At 37.6% G+C, this 20712-nt stretch overlaps 2 protein-coding genes across 37 annotated transcripts in view; one reads left to right on the top strand and one right to left on the bottom strand.

Annotated features, from left to right (window-relative positions):
- The window catches only part of CORIN (corin, serine peptidase), a 297345-nt gene that overhangs the window by 268290 nt on the left and 8343 nt on the right, over positions 1-20712 (top strand). For 12 of the 16 annotated variants that reach the window (XR_014812391.1, XR_014812392.1, XR_014812389.1 and 9 more), the window contains one exon: positions 7870-10497. The exons of 3 other annotated variants lie outside the window; for them this stretch is intronic. Coding sequence is in view for 9 of the 13 variants with exons in the window: in XM_021100577.2 (XP_020956236.2) it covers positions 7870-8052 (183 nt within the window). In the remaining 4 variants the exon portion in view is untranslated. Of the gene's footprint in view, positions 1-7869; positions 10498-10694; positions 10970-20712 lie in introns of those variants that run through there. One more of the 16 variants, XM_084971971.1, reaches the window with a different exon arrangement.
- ATP10D (ATPase phospholipid transporting 10D (putative)) overlaps positions 10923-20712 on the bottom strand; it is a 122742-nt gene continuing 112952 nt past the window's right edge. For all 21 annotated transcript variants that reach the window (XM_084971956.1, XM_084971963.1, XM_021100569.2 and 18 more), the window contains one exon: positions 10923-12499. In XM_084971956.1, the coding sequence (XP_084828082.1) occupies positions 12169-12499 (331 nt within the window). In that variant the 3' untranslated portion in view covers positions 10923-12168. The remainder of the gene's footprint in view (positions 12500-20712) is intronic.

The following is a 20712-nucleotide window of genomic DNA, read 5'->3' as shown; positions in this document are numbered from 1 at the left end:
CCATTGTATATTCTTGCCTCCTTTATCATAGATTAATTGACCATAAGTGCATAGGTTTATTTCTGGACTTTCTAGCTTATTCCATTGATCTATATTTTTGTTTTTGTGCCAGTACCATAGTGTTTTGATGACTAAAGCTTTGTAGTGTAGGCTGAAGTCAGGGAACCTGATTCCTCCAGCTCCATTTTTTTTTTTTCCCCTAAGGATTGCTTTGGCTATTTGGGGTCTTCTATATTTCCATACAAATTAATATATTTTTATTCTAGTTCTATGAAAAATGCCATTGGTAAACTGATAGGGATTGTGTTTAATCTGTAGATTAATTCTTCCAATCCAAGACAATGGTTTAGTGTTCCATCTGTTTCTGTCATCTTCAATTTTTCATTGATGTCTTTTCTTAGCATATAGTTCAGCTGTTTTATTTATTTTTGTGGCTGCACCCACAGCATATGGAAGTTCCCAGGCTAGGGGTCCAATTGGAGCTACAGCTGCCATCCTACACCACAGCCACACAGGATCCAAGCTGCGACTGTGACCTATACTGTATCTCATGGCAACACTGGATCCTTAACCCACTGAGCATGGCCAGGGATCAAACCTGAATCCTCAGAGATTCTAGTCAGGTTCATTAACTGCTGAGCCATGAAGGGAACTCCTTCATCAATGTCTTAGTTATTGGAGTATAGGTCTTTTGCCTCCTTAGGTACATTTATTCCTAGGTATTATAATCTTTTTCGGTGGTAAATGGGTTTTCTTTTTTATTTTATTTTCCCACTGTACAGCAAGCAGATCAAGTTATCCTTACATGTATACATTTTTCCCCCACCCTTTGTTCTGTTGTAACATGAGTATCTAGACATAGTTCTCAATGCTACTCAGCAGGATCTCCTTGCAAATCTATTCTAAGTTGTGTCTGATAAGCCCAAGCTCCTGATCCCTTCCACTCCCTCCCTCTCCCATCAGGCAACCACAAGTCTCTTCTCCAAGTCCATGATTTTCTTTTCTGAGGAGATGTTCATTTGTGCTGGATATTAGATTCCAGTTATAAGGGATATCATATGGTATTTGTCTTTGTCTTTCTGACTCATTTCAATCAGTATGAGATTCTCTAGTTCCATCCATGTTGCTGAAAATGGCATTATGTCATTCTTTTTTATGGCTGAGTAATATTCCATCTTCCAAATCCAATCATCTGTCGATGGACTTTTGGGTTGTTTCCATGTCCTGGCTATTGTGAATAGTGCTGCAATGAACATGCGGGTGCATGTGTCTCTTTTAAGTAGAATTTTGTCCGGATGTGTGCCCAAGAGTGGGATTGCAGGGTCATATGGAAGTTCTATGTATAGATTTCTAAGGTATCTCCAAACTGTTCTCCATAGTGGCTGTACCAGTTGACATTCCCACCAACAGTGCAGGAGGGTTCCCTTTTCTCCACAACCCCTCCAGCACTTGTTATTTGTGGACTTATTAATGATGGCCATTCTGACTGGTGTGAGGTGGTATTTCATGGTTGTTTTGATTTGCATTTCTCTTATAATCAGCGATGTTGAGCATTTTTTCATGTGTTTGCTGGCCATCTGTGTATCTTCTTTGGAGAACAGTCTATTCAGGTCTTTTGCCCATTTTTACATTGATTGATTGGCTTTTTTGCTGTTGGGGGGGATTGTTTTAATTTCTCTTTTTGATCTTTTGTTGTTAGTGTACAGGAATGCAATAGATTTCTGTGTATTTATTGTGTATCCTACAATTTTGTGAATTTCATTGATGAACTCTAGTAGTTTTCCAGTAGTATCCTTAGTATTTTCTAGGTATACTATCATGTTATCTGCAAACAGTGATAGTTTTACTTCTTTTTTAAAAATTTGGATTCCTTTCCTTACTCTGTTGTATCTAGGACTTCCAAAAATATGTTGAACAAAACAGGCAGGACATCCTTGCCTTCTTCCTGATCTTAGAAGAAATGCTTTCAGCTTTTCACCATTGAGAATAATTTTTAGCTCTGGGTTTGTTATAGATGGGCTTTATTATGTTGATGCAGGTACCCATCTATGCCCATTTCTATACAGTTTTTTTTATCATAAATGGATGTTGAATTTTGTCATCAGCCTTTCCTGCATTGAGATGACCATATGGTTTTTATTCTTCAGTTTGTTAATGTGGTTGTATCACACTAACTTGTGGATATGAAAGAATCCTTGTATCCCTGGGATAAATCCTACTTTATCATGGATATGACCCTTTTAATGTATTACTGGATTCACTTTGCATCTATGTTCATTAGTGATATTGGCCTGAAGTTTTATTTTTTTTTTTTTTGTTGTATCTTTGTCTGGTTTTGGTAAGGCTGATGGTGGCCTTGTAGAATCACTTTGGAAGTGTTCTTTCCTCTGCATTTTTGGGAATAGTTTCAGAAGGATAGATGTTAACTTTGAAAGTTTGATAGAATTTGCCTGGGAAGCCATCTGGTCCTGGACATCGGTTTGCTGGAAGTTTTTGCATCACAGTTTCAATTTCAGTTACTTGTGATTGGTCTCTTCATCTTTTCTATTTCTTCCTGGTTCAGTCTTGGAGGATTGTACCTAAGAATTTGTCCATTTCTTCTAGGTTGTCCATTTTATTGGCATATTGTTGCTTATAGTAGTCTCTTATGATCCTTTACATTTCTATGATATCCATTGTAACTTTTTTCATTTTTAATTGTATTGATTTGAGCCCTCTCCCTTTTTTCTTGAAGAGTCTGACTAAAGTTTTATCAATCCTGTTGATCTTTTCAAAGAACGAGCTTGAAGTTTCATTGAGTCACCTTCCCTTCTGTTCCCTGACCACGTTATCTAGTTTAGGTGGGCTGTGGTAGAGGAATCCCTGCCTTCCATGCCAGAGGCCTAGTTTTGCTAGTTCAAGCCCCCAAAAAAAGTATTTTAGGAAGCAGCATTGTGTTAGGCTTAATACATATGATTTGTAACCTGAAAGATTTGGGTTGGATCCCATCTCTGGCAGATATGATCTGGATAAATTCTTCCACATCTCTAGAAAGTTTTCTCTCAAATAATGGGATGTATATATTGTCTAATTTGCAGGATATTACAAAGATTAAATGAGTTAATGTATGTGAAAAGCCTCATCTTTCAGCATATCTGTATATGGTGTTTGGCATATGCCCGCAATGAATATCAGCTACGTGAATGTTAACATCTCTCAGGTGGTGCTTACTGTGTTCCAGGATCTCTTCTAAACACTTTCTAATAACTCACTCAACTCTCACAATCATCCCTTGTGGTAGGTAGTACCTGTGTTTTTCTTATTTTACAGACCAAGAAGATGTGGGGCCAGAGAGGTTAAGTAACTTACCTCATATCACTTAGTATTAAGGTGGTAGAATAAAGATACGAACTCAGGCAGTCTGGCTTTTAGGATCCAAGTGCTTGGTCACTACACTATCCTATTAGCAATGATTAATGTGGATACATTTCTCCCTGTTGCCATCATGATCTGGAGGTCTACCAAAAACCAGTGCCACTTCATCTCTTGGTAACTGCTAAAGGGAGAGGAAGGAAGGTGATTCTTTGAAAGAGAAGTGAAAGTCCAACACACACACAGGCATGTTCATATCATAATGTCTAACAGGAAATGAGTCCCAATAACTTCTTTAATTTGGTAGGAATTCAGCACTGTTGGGTACCTTAAAAAACATACCAGATGCTGGCTAACACACCTCCAGTTACAAAAAAACCCAAGTGTACTTTTTTACCAGGCCTGGAACAAGATTATTCACCAGAACTCTCATTATCTTCCTTAATTGCATCAACAGGACACATTGGAAGCCACAGGTCCTCTGTTAAGGTCTGCAGATCATGGAGCTCAATATTGAAACCAACACAAACTGTGACCTAAAGTCCAATATTACAAGGAGGAAAAGAGGACATTAAAAAAAAATCAAACTCTGACTTTAGCTTTAATCTCTCTTTTGTTTTGAATTGCTGCTCCCTCGCCTCTTGTTTTCCAACTGACAGATGTCCACCTGCCTTATTAAGCCTAGCTCAAAACACAGTGCTGAATTCCCACAAAATTAAAGAAGTTATCAGGACTCAGTTTCTGTTAGACTCTCTTAAGGGGACACTGTATTTCCCTCCAGATGAAAGTAACCTCTTAGTCCTTCAAAGACTCCTTTATTTATAACCCTTACATTCTGCTTTCACAACAACATCCCCCCCCAAAAAAAAGCCAAAACCTAGGAATAAACTTAACCAAGGAGTCAAGGAGGTGAATGCCCTATATGCTGAACACTATAAAATACTGTAAAGGAAACTGAAGATAGTTCAAAAAAATGGGAAGATATCCCATGCTCTTAGGTTAGAAGACTGTAAAAATAGCCATACTACCCAAAGCTATCTATAGATTTAATGTAATCCCTATCAAAACATCCATGGCATTTTTCACAGAATTGGAAAAAATAATCCAAAAATTTATATGAAACCGCACACATACTCACCCCAGAATTGCCAAAGCAATCCTGAGGAAAAGGAACAAAGCTGGAGGCATAACCCTTCCATAGTTCAGACTATACTACAAAGCTACAGTAATCAAAACAGCATGATGTTGGTACAAAAGCAGAAATAGAGAACAATGGAACTGGATAGAAAGCCCAGAAATAAGTGCACACACCTGTGGTCAATCAGCCTACAACAAAGGAGGTAGGAATATAATGGAGAAAAGATAGTCTCTTCAAGTGTGGTGGGAAAGCTGAACAGATACAAACCAAAGAAATTAAAGCATTCCCTCATACCTTATACAAAAATAAAATCAAAATAGTTTAAAGACCTAAATATAAGACATGATACCATAAAACTCCTAGAAGATTACATAGGCAAAACATTCTGACATAAATCATAGCAGTATTTTCTTAGATCAGTCTCCCAAGGTAAAAGAAATAAAAGCAAAAATAAACTAATATGACCTAATCAAATTTAAAACCTTTTGAACAGCAAAGAAACCATTAAGAAAGTGAAAAGACAACCTACAGAATGAGAGAAAATATGTGCAAATGATATGGTTGGCAAGGACTTAATTTCTAAAATACATATACAACTCAATATCAAAAAAAAAACCACCCTAATAAAAAAATGGGCAGAAGACCTAAGTAGACATTTCCCCAAAGAAGACATACAGATGGCCAACAGGTACATGAAAAGGTGTTCAATATGACTAATCATGAGAGAAATGCAAATAAAAAACCACAATGAGGTGTCACCTTACACTGGTCAGAATGGCCATCATTAAAATAATCTGCCAATGAAATACTGGAGTGTGTGTGGAGGAAAGGAAATTCTTCTGCACTGTTGCTTGGAATGTAAATTGGTACAGCCACCATGGAGAACAGTATGGAGGTCCCTTAAAAAAATAAAAATAGAGCAACCATGTGATCTAGCAATCCCATTCCTGGGCATATATGCAGAAAAAATGCAAACTCTTAATTCAAAAAGATAGATGCACCCCAGCTAAGGCATGAAAACAACCCAAGTGCCCATCGACAGATGGTTGGCTTAAGAAGATATGGTACAATGGAACATCACTCAGCCATGAAAAGGAATGATATGTTGGCATTTGCAGCAATGGATGCACCTCGAGAAGGTTATACACTTAGTGAAGTAAGTCAGACAGAAAAACACCTTATATCACTTATATGTAAAATCTAAAAAATGATACAAATTGGAGTTCCCATCGTGGTGCAGCAGAAATGAATCTGACTAGGAACTACGAGGTTGTAGGTTCGATCCCCGGCCTCGCTCAGTGGGTTAAGGATCTGGCATTGTCATGAGCTGTGGTGTAAGCTGGCAGCTGTAGTTCCAATTAGACCCCTAGCCTGGGAACCTCCATATGCCATGGGTGTGGCACTAAAAATGTAAAAAAAAAAAGATAATGCAAATTAATCTACATATGAAACAGAAACAGATTCATAGACATAGAAAACTTATAGCCACCAAAGGGGAAAGGGGATAAGGGAGAGGTAAATTAGGAATTTGGGATTACGAGATACAAACTACTACACATAAAGTAGATAAGCAACAAAAATGTACTGTATAGCACAGGAAACTATAGTCAATATCTTAAAATAACCTATAATGGAAAGTAATCTGAAAAAACACTGAATCACTCTATTGTACACCTGAAACACAATCTTGTAACTCAACTATACTTCACTTAAACAATCAACACTTCTATAAAACTATAAACACAATCAAAGTCAATTTTGCTTTAATAGCAGTTCTATTCACTAACATTTCTAAGAAACAAGATAGCGTAGTAGTTATAGAGTTGGAGTTATGCACTCGACTGACTGGGTTTAAATATTAGCTTTGCTAATAAACATGTTATAGAAATGTGCTTCAGTTTTATTATCTCAAAAATAGATTGATAATTATGATATATTTATATAAAGTATAACATGTCATAATAATAATTAAAATAATTATTACTATTACCATGGAGGGTTTTCATGCAGATTAAATGAGCTAATACAGGGAAGTGTTTAGGAGAGCATCAGTAAACATGATTACTATTATTCTCCAACATTACCAAGTGGGAACCATAAATTATCTTCCACCTTTGAAATTCTTGCAGGGCAAAGCATATTGTAAATTTCTGCCGTGAGTTCACATACTTGTTTTCTAGGGTATCAAGCTTTCTCTTTTGAGGCCGTGCAGAATACACCTCTATTACCATCTTTTCAGATGTAGCAAATACTAGCATTTTGAAAGCCACAGTGTCTATTACATGTCAACAACAACTAAAAAACCAAAAATCAAAAAACAAAAAGGGAACACAACTCAATTGTAATACCTAAAACTTAAATATCAAGAATTAAAATCTCTATGCATGTGAGGAGTTCCCAATGTGGCTCAGAGAAAACGAACCCCACTAGTATCCAAGAGGACGTGGATTCAATCCCTGGCCTCACTCAGTGGGTTAAGGATCTGGCGTTGCTGTGACTGTGGTGCAGGCGGGCAGCTGAAGCTTGGATATGACCCCTAGGCTGGCAATTTTCATGTGCCTTGGGTGCTGTTCTAAAAAAAAAAAAAAAAAAAGAAAACAACAGGAACAAAGTCTCTATGCAAGTGAAACAAAATGTAGGTTATAAATAAATACTGTAATTCTTATGTAGTATTTTCTATCCAAGCATGGTTAATTTTTTGATATTAAGAAATACAGTGAGTGGTCCCTGAGTGTGTTTTACTTTAATCCATTTTTTCACATAGCAAGAGTCTTGAAGGTAGTGAGTTATTTTAGAATACTTTTCTAGCTTTTTTTTTTTTCTGGTGGGGAAACAATCCTTAAATGTTGCATTTAGGGTATGTTCTACATTTATAAAATGGATCAGAATTAAAGAATGAGACCAGTTAGGAGAGAATCAGTTCTGATACACTAAATTTTTTAAAAAATTTATGACCTTTCTTAAGTGCAAGAAATGACAAAAGTCCTCTGATTTTGAGGGAGAAAAAAAAATAGTTCTTTTCCAAACCATCCTTATTCTTTTAAAGATCAGGGTTTAAAAATGTTCATTTGAGGCATTCCGTAAGTGGCTCAGGAGTTAAGGATCTGGCATTGTCACTGCTGTGGCGCAGGTTCAGTCCCTGGCTGTGTAGTTTCTGCATGCTTGGGGCGTGGCCAAAAAAAAGAAAGTCAATTTAAAAGTTCTATTTATATAGTGGGAAAGCATGTTCCCTCCACAGGTTGACAATGAAAGCTTCAATGAAATTTTTCAACCTATTGGTTAAGCTGGGTTTGGCTTTATTCTACCCTCTGGATAGCGTGGCTACCAACCATGAGGGCTCTGAAATGCCAGTGACCAACATCCAGTGCTCTTCGTTACAGGGTGACAGTGGCGGGCCTCTTGTGTGTGAGCGGCCTGGAGGACAATGGACATTATTTGGTTTAACTTCATGGGGCTCCGTCTGCTTTTCCAAAGTCCTGGGGCCTGGAGTTTATAGCAATGTGACATACTTCGTTGGATGGATTGAGAGACAAATATACATCCACACCTTTCTCCTAAACTAATTCCAAAGATGATCAGAGACTGTTGCCAGCGATACTCAAAGAAAATGGCTTTTTAGACAGCGGCGAACTTCCTGCAGAGAGCTGTACAGAAGCACTTTTCATGGACAGGGATGCTTCTCCTCGCACTGCAAATGTTCATGTTTGTCTTAGTCTAATTTTATTCGGCCTTTTTTTTTTTTTCAATCTCAGTTTTCTCTGACTTGAAGTTCAAGGAAAGTCTTCAAAAAAAAAAAAAAAAAAAAAAAGGAAAACGGCTTGTTCTTTTGCCAGGCAGACCTAACCTTGACTGTAACGTGAAATGTTAGAGAAAGTTCTCTTTTGTCCTGTCACAAAAAGGACAGTGAGATCCAGGCTAACTAATCTTTGCCAGCTTTTGTTTCTCAAGCACAATAGCCTAGTAGCAAATTTCAATATTAACATTGGAGACTTGCTTTTGATTCACTAAAAGCCAAGAGAATTTACATGCTTGTTATTTACCATTACTCTTCTAAAGTCTGCATAATTCTGAGAACTTGCAGAAGACTTCAGAACATCCATTTAGGTAGCTGAAATAGCAAGTCACACTGAGCCCAAAACTCTTCTGACATCAATAGTAGCACCTGATATTAGAGGACCGCCCATTCTGAATTTAAATCAAGGCTGTAATTTTATACAAGTCTCCATAGAACCTTCCTATAGCTGAGCTGGGGTTTGTTCACTATGTATCAGTTGGCCAAGTGAGATTTCAACAACTAGGGAAATATGTGTGGGGACTATTTCATTCTGCCTGTGTGACAGTGAAGTTGAGATCAAACTTTGCCAAAGGAGAACTTGCTTTTAGAGTGGTGAGGTGCAATTTTTAAAAAAAGAAAATTAAATTGCACCCCATCTCTAATTAAATATTTTCCAGTTTTCCTATGTTCATCCATACCAATAAAATCACAGAAATGTATCTCAAAGCACAGTAAAACTTTGCATGGAGTAAAACATTTTATAATTTTCCTTGAAAGATGTTCAGTATCCGGTGTTGCCAGTTCTTCCCATTGATAAGTAAAACAAAAATTTAAAGATGCTTTTAAGTACTAGGCTACTTTACACACATACATTTCAGAAGTAATTAGTGATTAAAGTATTTTTCCCCACTAAAAAGCTTCAAAACACCAATCTTCATACCCACCTAATTGAATTAGTCAGGCATCTATTTTGCAACATCCAGAAGCCTTTTGAACAAGTAGGATTCCATCCACCAGCAACCTGGACTGCTTCAGCATTCCAGAGACCACCTGCAATTTTATACATCTTTTTGTACTCTTCTGTATGTGTGTGCATATAGAACATTCAAAAAGTGGTCTTGACATGTTTCACGTTATTCATCTCTTGTTCTGTATAAGCCTATTGAGAATGTAAAATCCAGCAGCTGAATTGTAGTCATAACTGTACAAACCTTTAAGAATATGCATCAGTTTTGTTATTACTATAGGTACCTAACAACTTATACACAACTTAACGTTCAGTGAAATGTACAGTGTATTTTAAATAACCCTTAATACAAATATAAAGGCATAATCTTTTTTTTTAATGGATATAAAAGATGGAAACAAGCCCCAGGAAATTGTTTCCCACTACAACTAGTTGGCACCCAGGATCCCCACCAATCAAAATTGACTTGTATTATACCTCATTCTTAACAAGAATATGGTCTTTTATGTTAGATGACAGATAGCTCTCTGATTAGTCTGAAATCAGAGGGTGCTTATAAGTCTCAGCTCACTCATCGACTGTCCAAGGAAAACTTCAGCCCTGGTAAGAGTGCAAGGATGTTTAATGTCTACAGCACATTTTGGGAATCTGAACTAATTCTTTAATACATCTTTTGGGATAAAATTATGTTGCAAAATGTATACTGTTAATTAATTTTTCTTGGCTACTAGGAGCAAATTTGGGTTCCCCCATGGTGAAATATGCTGAATGCTAACGTGCAACAGACCACAACAGCTTGTGCAACTTCATGTAAGTTATTCACTTGTAAATGAGACCTTTTAAAAGCTTCATACAGATCCAAAATCTCTTTCCCCTGAGGGCCAGATGGGTTTCAAAATTCAGGATTTAAAAATATTTTTAGGAGTTGCCATAATGGCGCTGTGGAAACAAATCTGACTAGGAACCATGAGGTTGTGGGTTTGATCCCTGGCCTTGCTCAGTGGGTTAAGGATCTGGCGTTGCCATGAGCTGTGGTGTAGGTCGAAGACACAGCTCAGATCCTGCATTGCTGTGGTGTAGGCCAGCACCTGTAGCTCCTATTCAACCCCTAGCCTGGGAACATCCATATACTGTATGACCCTAAAGAGCAAAAAAACAAAGTTTAAGACATGATACTAAAAAGTTTAGCACCCATTAATAAAATCTATTCATATTTTTGTGGTGAAATATATGAATAATTTTGTTAAATAAACAGCCTTACCTCTATTTAAGACATTGAATTTGTGCCTAATTATGAAATTTTTCAGTTTTCAGAGGTCTTGGGATTGTACAATTGTGGATAGGAGATTTTGAACCCATAACATGAAGACTCAAGACCTTTCTTTACTCATGTGTAGAGACACTTTACATCTTGGACACTGAACTTTTTTCTTAACTCTTGGACTCATTCTTTTTATCCTTAGATTCGAATCCTGTATTTACAAGTAAATATGTCCTAAATTTTTATTTATCAGCAAGATGGTGCTCTCAAGGAATGCATGCAAGCTGCTATGCAGATAACAGATAATATGACATCACTGATTTTCCATATAAGGTCAAAAAATATTCTGGTAAAAGGTATGCTTTGGGATTTTCCTTCTGAGTTCTGGTACCAATTACTGTTGCATTTGGTGAATACGAGTGATGACAGCTTTTTGTATATGTTGCTTATTAAACAGTTTATTTTTTTAAAAAAAAATTGTAAGAAAGCAGAAAGCTACCTCCATTAGCCATGTGGGATTTTGAATGTTCTAAAAATCAGTCTGTATAAAACAGTCTGTATAACTAGACCATCTGCAACAATATAAGAAGGCTACTGAAAATGTCAGACCAGGACAGGAGCAGCAGATAGAAGAGTAAGCCCTGAGAATAATAGCTGAATAGTCATTGGGATGACCTTGATATAGACATGGAACATTAGCATGGGGATTTCATAAAGGGAATTCTGGAGGGCTGACAATTTTCAGATGAATAGATACAAAATTTTAAAAGAACTCAGCAAGAATACATGATTTTATAATAATACCTGGCAGTTTGGGTAGCAACTAGTTTCTTTGTTCCAACCAAAGCCAGCATACATGATTTGTAACAGCAATTAACTTGGAATAGCCATTCCTGTCCTAAAATGTATTAAAAATTAATTTTTCTAAGAACGTCATAGAAAATTCCTGAGAACCACCTGTATCAGTCTCACTACACAATATCTCATTTTTAGAGGTTGCACAACTAGAAAAATTGTAGGGTACTCTCAAGACTACAAACCCTCAAATGGTCTCCTGAAGACTGTTTGAAACTGATTGTCTCTTCTGGATCAGGCTATTGTCAGTTTTAGAATACAGGAAATTGCCGAATGGGTTCTAGACTCGGCTGATTCTGTCTTCCTTACCAACATTATCTGTTTCTCAACTGACAACATTTGCACAGAGGCAGACCTCATAAAGTCTTCTTTTGACTGGAAGCGGAGAGAACACATCTCTATGGACCCCTGGGACCCCTGGTGCCCCTTCCGAATGAAGGCTCCACCTTGGGAGAACACTGAAATGAGCAGAGAATAAAATAAATATTTGTCTCAAATGAATCTCCTTGAAAATGTCTGCATTTCTAAGGCAATTAAAATGCTTTCACAAAATCCAAAAAGTTTCATAAAAGCATTTGATTCTGAATTAAATATTTCACTTCTTTAAACTCTGTACAGGCCCAACTTTAACCTCCTTTAAAAATGTATGTACAAACATACAGCAAAGGTCATCACTTTAGCTTTTCTGAGCTCAAGAACAAGATGCTCTTGTCCCTTAAGGAAAAATCCAAGTCATTCTTGCTTGGTAGAGGAGCCTCTTCAAAGTCCCCATTCCACACTTGAAGGAACACTTGAAACTCCAAGGAGGGTATCCTACTTTTTCAGTCGTTTGAGGGTCCAGCCATCCCTGAGACCTTAGTTTTAGAGGAATCTGAGTCTATAGCAGTTTCACATACAACTAAGTTTCCATGCTCAAAAACACAAGAAGTTGAAGACATCACTGTAAAGACAGCAGGAGGGTCTGAAATGGGTATTCTCTCTGACTTGGCAGCTGAGTAGTCAGCACACTTAGATGTCACTGGATCCATCTTTCCAGCCCCTCTCCACTTCTTGAGAGCTTCCTTCCTCTCCTCGGCAGTCAGTCTGTCAAAGTGCTTAGCCCTCAGAATTGGAGATGGAAACAGGGATCCCTGAAGAACTCTGTATATAAATCTAGATTACAAAAAGCAATACAGAATTACATTCACTTCAAATGCATTAAGGAACACAAGAAATACCAATTAGAAAATGTAAAAGGATCTGGTGGCCCGTCTTGAGGTAAAGTGGGAGGAAAAGTGAACTATAAAGTAGAGATAATAACAATATTAAATTAATATTTGTAAAGCACTGAGAAAATAAATATGTAAAAGCAGAGATACCAATAGTGCTGCATCAGAGGCTTAATGATAAGTTAAATGAGATAATATACAACAGACAAAGTATTGGCATAATACGTATGTTTTTATTTATTTATTTTTTTGTCTTTTGTCTTTTTGTTGTTGTTGTTGTTGTTGCTATTTCTTGGGCCGCACCCACGGCATATGGAGGTTCCCAGGCTAGGGGTCTAATCGGAGCTGTAGCCACCAGACTACGCCAGAGCCACAGCAACGCGGGATCCGAGCCGCGTCTGCAACCTACACCACAGCTCACGGCAACGCCGGATCGTTAACCCACTGAGCAAGGGCAGGGACCGAACCCACAACCTCATGGTTCCTAGTCGGATTTGTTAACCACTGCGCCATGACGGGAACTCCCAATAAGTATGTTTTTAAATGCTAGGTGTTAGTTTCCTACAATGTGGCTATTATAACAAATTACCACAAACTTGTCCCTTTCAGTCCAAGCTGGCAATAATTATGCTGCTATAGAAGTCTCAAAAACCTTGTGGGTCTCCAGTGTATGTCATGGGTGTTTATGCCATAAAATGAGAGGGTCCTCCATAGATCTTTCCTGTTTATCCCATCTCCTTTCTTGGTGGCTGCTGATATGGTTGAGAGGATCAATGAGTCACACCCCTAGTCTCTTCAGCACTAGCAAAAGACTGTCCAGCCACACTTTTAGCCTTCTCTCTAGTACAATAGCCAATCTTCTAATAGCCAATCTTCTAATAGCCAATCTTCTAACTTTTACAGCTTTTGAAATATGGATAGGCTGAGAATTTCCTGAATCTAGTTCCTTTGTACTTAACAGTACTTCCCTCCATCGTTCCTCTTACGTTTTACTATAAGCAGCAAGAAGAAACCAGAACAAACCTTTAACTCTTTGCTTAGGAAACTCCTCAGCTAAATATCCAAGCTCATCCTTGAAAAATTCTGCTTTCCACATAGCAGTAGAACATAATTCAAGTAAGTTTTCTGCCACTTTACTGCAAAAATCTGCTTTCCTCAAATTCCAGTAACTTGTTACTCATTTCCTTCTAAGACCTCACTAGCAGAACCTTTAACATTCATATTTCTAGCAACTGCCTGTTTATGACCATTTATGTATTTTCTAAAATGATATGGCTTTCTTTACCCATGCTTCCTACTTTCTTCCGAATTCTCATCAGCAGGCACTTTAATGTCCATATTTCTACTGACAGCTTGTTTAAGGGAATACAGTATTTTTGTATCATGTGTCTTAAAATTCTTCCAACCTCTGCCCATCATCTAATCTCAAGGCCACTTTTACATTTTTAGGTAGTAGCAGTACCTAAAAATATCAGTACCATCTTCCTGATATCAAAGCCTGTATTAGTTTCCTATGGCTGCTGTAACAAATTATCATAAATTTGATGGCTTAGAACCAACAAGACCTTATTCTCTCACAGTTCTGACAGCCAAAAATTCTGAAATAAGTTTCACTGAAAAAGAAAAAAAATCAAGGTGGTGGAAAGGCCAGTTCCCTTCTAGAGGTGCCAGAGAATTCATTCCTTGCTGCTTCTGGCTTCTGGTGGCTTCTGGCATTCCTTGGCTTGTGACCAAGGGCTCTTTGCTACCATGGCCAAAGTGCTTCCTCCTCTTCTGTCTGAGTCAAATATCCCCCTGCCTCTCTCTTATGAAGACACTTGTGATGGCATTAGGGCCCACAGAGATAATCCAGGATAACCTCCCTGTCTCAAGACCCTTATCTTAATTATATCTACAAATTCCTTTTTTACCACATGAGCAGAAAAAACCCTAAAAAACCACCCTCCAAGAGAGAAACACAATGGCAGAGGAGAAGAACTCAAGCTCACCTCCTCTCATGGAAACATCAAAATCACAACTAACTGCTGAACAACAATCAACAAAATAGACTGGAAGCTACCAAAAAAGATATCCTACACCCAAAGATAAAGAAGAAGCCACAATGAGATGGTAGGAGGGGCACTTTCACAATATCAGCAATCCTATACCCACTGGGTATAGGACTGGAAAATAACTGAATCGCAGAAGCTCTACCACAGGTGTGAGTTCAAGACCTCACATCAGGTTCCTGAGCCTGGGCATCTGGAATTTAGAGGAGCAGCCCTTGTACCATTTGGTGTTGAAGGCTAGTGGGGCTGGAGTATAGGAGCTCTACAGGACTGGGGGGAAAAAGACTCTGCCCTTGGAGGATGCACACAGGGTTTCATATGCACTGGATCCCAGGGCAAAGCAAAGACTCTGTAAGAATCTGGGTCGGACCTATCTGCGGGTCTTAGAAGGTCTCCTGGGACAGCAGGGGGCAGCTATGACTCACTGTGGGGGCAGGATATAGGAGGCAAAGGTCTCAGGAATAATCATTGGTGTGAGCTCCCCTGGAGGCTATCATTTTGGAAAAATCTGGCCCTACTCATCAGGGCTGAGAAGCCTCAGGCCAAATAATAAACAGAGTGGGAACACAGACCCACCCATCAGCAAACAGGTTATGTAAAGTCCTCCCAGGCACACATCCATCTCTAATCACACTCAGAGAAAAACCCCCATGCACCAGAGGAAAAAGAATTAGTTCCACCTACCAGGGGGCAGGCAACAGACACTCTCATCAGGAAGCCTGCCACAAGTCCCTGTATCAATTTCACCTACAAGGGGGAAGACACAAAAAGCAAGAGAGGCTACAACCCTGTAGCCTGCAAAAAGGAGACCACACAAAAAGCTTTACAAAATGAAAAGGCAGAGAAATATGAGCCATATGAAGGAACAAGACAAAACCCCAGAAGAACAGTTAAGTGAAGTAGAGATAAGCAACCTACATGAAAAAGACTTTAGAATAATGATATTAAAGATAATCTAAGGTCTCAGAGCTTATCAGACACAACTTAGAATACATTTACAAGGAGATCCTGCTGAATAGCATTGAGAACTATGTCTAGACACTCATGTTGCAACAGAAGAAAGGGTGGGGGAAAAATGTAATTGTAATGTATACATGTAAGGATAACCTGACCCCCTTGCTGTACAGTGGGAAAATAAAAAAAATATATTAAAATTTTAAAAAAATAAGGTCTCAGAAAAAAAAAATGGAGGCAAAGGGATTTCTCATCATGGCTCAGTGGTTAACAAATCTGACTAGGAACCATGGGGTTGCAGGTTTGATCCCTGGGGTTGCAGGTTTGATCCCTGGCCTTATTCAGTGGGTTAAGAATCCAGTGTTGCCATAAGGTGTGGTGTAGGTCACAGACATAGCTCAGATACTGTATTGCTGTGGCTCTGGCATAGGCTCAGATTAGACCCCTAGCCTGGGAACTTCCATATGCAATGGGAGTGGCCCCAGAAAAGGCAAAAAGACAAAAAAAAAAAAAAGAGGCAAAGATTGATCAATCACAAGAAACATTTAGCAAGGAAATAGAAGATTTAAAGATTAAATAAGCAGAGATGAAAAACACAGTAACAGAAATAAAAATTCACTAGAAGGAATCAATAGCAGAATACAGGAGGCAGAAGAATTAATAAGTGAGGTTGAAGATAGACTGGTGGAAATCACTGACATGGAACAGAATAAAGAAAATAATGAAAAGAAATGAGGACAGTCTAAGAGAACTTTGGGACAACTTTAAATGCACCAATATTCACATTATAGGGGAGCCAGAGGATAAGAGAGAAAGGGATGGAGAAAATATTTGAAGAGATAATAACTAAAAACTCCCCTAACATGGGAAAGGAATCACTCACTCAAATCTAGGAAGCACAATGAATACCATTTGGAATAAACCCAAGGAGGAATACCCCAAGACATATATTAATCAAACTAACCAAAATTAAAGACATAAAGAAAATGTTGAAAGGAGCTAGGGAAAAGCAAAAAATAGCATACAAGGGAACCCTCATAAGGTTATCAGCTGATATTTCAGCAGAAATTCTGCAGGCCAGAAGGGAGTGGCATAATATAAAAGTGATGGAAGGAAAAAAAAATCTAAAACCAAGAACACTCTACCCAGTAAGGCTTTCATTCAAATTTGAAGGAAAAGTCAAAAGCTTTACAGATAAGCAAAAGCTAGGAGAATTCAGCACCACCAAACCAGCCTTACAACAATTAAAAAGGAACTTCTCTAAGTGGAAAAGAAAAGGCCACAACTAGGAACAATAAAATTATGAATGAGGGAATTCCTGTTGTGGGTCATCAGAATAATAACCTGACTAGCATCCATGAGGATTCAGGTTCAATCTCTGGACTTACTCAGTGAGCTAAGGATCCAGTGTTGCTGCAAGCTGCAGCACTGGCTCAGATCTGGCACTGCTGTGGCTGTGGGATAGGCTGGCAGTTGCAGCTCCCATTAAACTTCCAGCCCAGAAACTTCCATATGCCATAGGTGTGGTCCTAAAAAAAGGAAAAAAAATACAAATGAGAGCTCACTGGTAAAGGCAAACATAAAGTAAAGAGAGGAAATCATCCACGCACAAATATGAGATAAAAACTAGCAACAGTGAGGAGGGTACAAATGCAGAATATTGGAGATGCATTTGCAGTTAGGAGACAAACAATTTAAAACAACTGTGTGTGTGTGTGTGTCTGTGTGTGTATAGAGAGGGATTTATATCAAAAGCTCATGGTAACTGGAAACCAAAAATCTACAATAGATACACATGCAAAAAAGAAAAATCTATCCAAACACAACTCTAAAGATAGTCATCAAATACAAGAGAACAAAAGGGAAAGGGAAGAAAAAAGACTCACAAAAACAAATCCAAAACAATTAAAATGGCAATAAGAACATATGTATCAATAATTACCTTAAATGTAAATGGACCAAATGCTCCAACCAAAAGCCAGAGACTGGCTGAGTTGATACAATATATGTGCTATCTAAAAAAGACCTGCATCAGTTCTAGGGACATATACAAAGTGAGAGTGAGAGAAGATAGTCCATACAAACAGAAATTTAAAGAAAGTTGGAGTAGCAATACTCGTATCGGACAAGTTAGAATTTAAAATAAAGATGGTTACAAGAGACAAAGAAGGGTATTACATAATGATCAAAGGATCAATACAAGATATAACAATTGTAAATATAGATGCACCCAACGTAGAAGCACCTCGATATATAAGACAACTGCTAACAGCCACAAAAGGAGAAATTGACAATAACATAATAATATTGGAGGACTTACCACAATGGACAGATCATCAAGACAGAAAATCAACAATGAAACACAGGCCTTAAATAATGCATTAGACCAGATGAATTTAACGGACTTTCAATATTCCCTCTGAAAACAGCAGAATACACATTCTTCTTAAGTGCACATGGAACATTCTCTAGGATAGATCACATTCTGGGCCACAAAACAAGCCTTGGTAAATTTAAGAAAATTGAAATCATATCAAGCATCTTTTCCAACCATAACATGCTAAGACCAGAAATCAACTACAAGAGGGAAAAAAAACCTGCAAAAAACACAAACATGTGGAGACTAAATAATATGCTACTAAATAACCAATGGATCACTGAAAAAATCAAAAAGGAAATAAAAAAAATACCTAGAGACAAATGACAATGAAGACACAATGATCTAAAACCTACGGGATGTGGCAGAAGCAGTTCTAGGATGGAAGTTTATAGCAATACAAGTCTACCTCAGGAGACTAGAAAAACATCAAATAAGCAACTTAAACTTACATGTAAAGCAACCAGAGAAAGAACAAACAAAACCCAAAGTTAGTAGAAGGAAATAAATAATAAAGATCAGAGCAGAAATAAATGAACAAGAAATGAACAAAACAGAAGAAAAAAAATCAGTGAAACCAAAAGCTGGTTCTTTGAAAAGATGAGAAGAACTGATAAAGCCTTAGCCAGACTCTTGAAAAAAAAAAAGGGAAAAGGCTCAAATCATTAAAATCAGAAATGAAAAAGGAGGAGTTCCCATCGTGGAGCAGTGGAAGCAAGTCTGACTAGGAACCATGAGGTTGCGGGTTTGATCTCTGCCCTTGCTCAGTGGGTTAAGGATCTGGTATTGCCATGTGCTGTGGTATAGGTTTCAGTCATGGCTCAGATCCAGCATTGCTATGGCTGTGGCTGTGGTGTAGGCTGGTGGCAACAGCTCTGATTTGACCCCTAGCCTGGGAACCTCCATATGCCACAAGTGTGGCCTTTAAAAAGAAAAAAGAAATGAAAAAGGAGAAATTACAATGGACATCACAGAAATACAAAGGATCATAAGAGACTACTATATGCAACTATATGCCAATAAAATGGAAAACCTAGAAGAAATGGACAAATTCTTAGAAAGGTACAATCTTCTAAGACTCAACCAGGAAGAAAAAGAAAAGATGAGAGGACCAATCAAAAGTACTGAAATTCAAACTGTGATTCAAAAGCTTCCAAGAAATCAATGTCTAGGACTGGATGGCTTCACTGGAGAATTCTAGCAAATATTTAGAGAAGTGTTAACACCTATCCTTCTGAGACTTCCAAAAACTGCAGAGGAAACAACACTCCCAAACATTTCTAAGAGGCCACAATCACTGTGATACCAAAACCAAAGATATTACAAAAAAAGAAAATTACAGGCCAATATCACTGATGAACATAGATGCAAAAATCCTCAACAAAATACTAGCAAACCAAATCCAGCAATACATTAAAAGGATGATACATCATGATCGAGTGGGAATTATCCCAAGGATGAAAGGATTTTTCAATATCTGCAAATCAATCAGTGTGATACACCACATTAACAAATTGAAGAATATAAACCACTTGATCATCTCAATAGATGCAAAAAAGCTTTTGACAAAATCCAACATCCATTTCTGATAATAACCCCTCTAGAAAGTGGGCATAGAGGGAACCTACCTCTACGTAATAGATGCCATATATGACAAACCCACAACTAACATCATTCTCAACAATGAAAAGCTGAAGAATTCCCTCTAAGATCAGGAACAATACAAGAATGTCCACTTGCCCTACTTTTATTCAACAAAATTTTGGGAGTCTTAGCCATGGCAATTAGAGAAGAACAAGAAATAAAAGAACTATCACTCTTTGCAGATGATATGCACACAGAAAATTCTAAAGAGGCTATCAGAAAACTATAGCTCATCAATGAATTTGGTAAAATTGCAGGATAAAAAAATAATACATAGCAATCCATGCATTTCTATACACTAACAATGAAAGATCAGAAAAAGAAATGAGGGGAATAATCCTATTTACCATCACACCGAAAAAAAAAAAAACACCCAAAAAACAAACAAACAAAAAACAAAACCTAGGAATAAACCTACCTAAAGAGGCAAAAGACCTGTACCTCTGAAAACCATGAGACACTAGTGAAAGAAATCAAAGATGACACAAACAGATGGAAAGATATACCATGCTCTTGGATTGGAACAATCAATATTGTCAAAATAACTACTACCCAAGGCAATCTACAGATTCAATGCAATCTCTATCAAATCACCAATGACCTTTTTCACAGAATGAGAACATATATTTTTAAAATTTCTATGGAAACACAAAATACCCTGAATAGCTAAAGTAATCCTGAGGAAAAAAAAAATGGAACTGGAGGAAACAGGATCCCTGACCTCAGATTACATTACAAAACTACAGTCATCATACAGTATGGTACTGAAACAAAAATAGAAATACAGATCAACAGAACAGGACAGAAAGCCCAAAAATAAACCCAAGCATCTATGGTCAATTAATCTATGACAAAGGAGGCAAGAATATACAGTGGAGAAAAGACTGTCTCTTCAAAAAGATGGTTCTGGGAAAACTGGACAGCTACATGTTAAGAGAATGCTATTAGAACACTCTCTAACACTATACACAAAAATAAACTCAAAATGGATTAAAGACCTAAATATAAGACTGGATACCATAAAACACTTAGAGAAAAACACATAAAACACTCTGACATAAACTACAACAATTGTCTTCACAGATCCAACTTCTACAGCAATGAAAATAAAAATTAAAATATACAAATGGGACC

This window comes from Sus scrofa, chromosome 8 (genome assembly GCF_054392235.1).
Source record: "Sus scrofa isolate SSC_HxYL_T2T_F1_AM1 chromosome 8, Sscrofa_HxYL_maternal_Yorkshire_Landrace_v2.0, whole genome shotgun sequence".
NCBI classification, from domain to species: Eukaryota; Metazoa; Chordata; class Mammalia; order Artiodactyla; family Suidae; genus Sus; species Sus scrofa.
The sequence above is the reverse complement of the archived record's forward strand: the minus strand, read 5'-3'. Positions and strand labels throughout refer to the sequence as shown.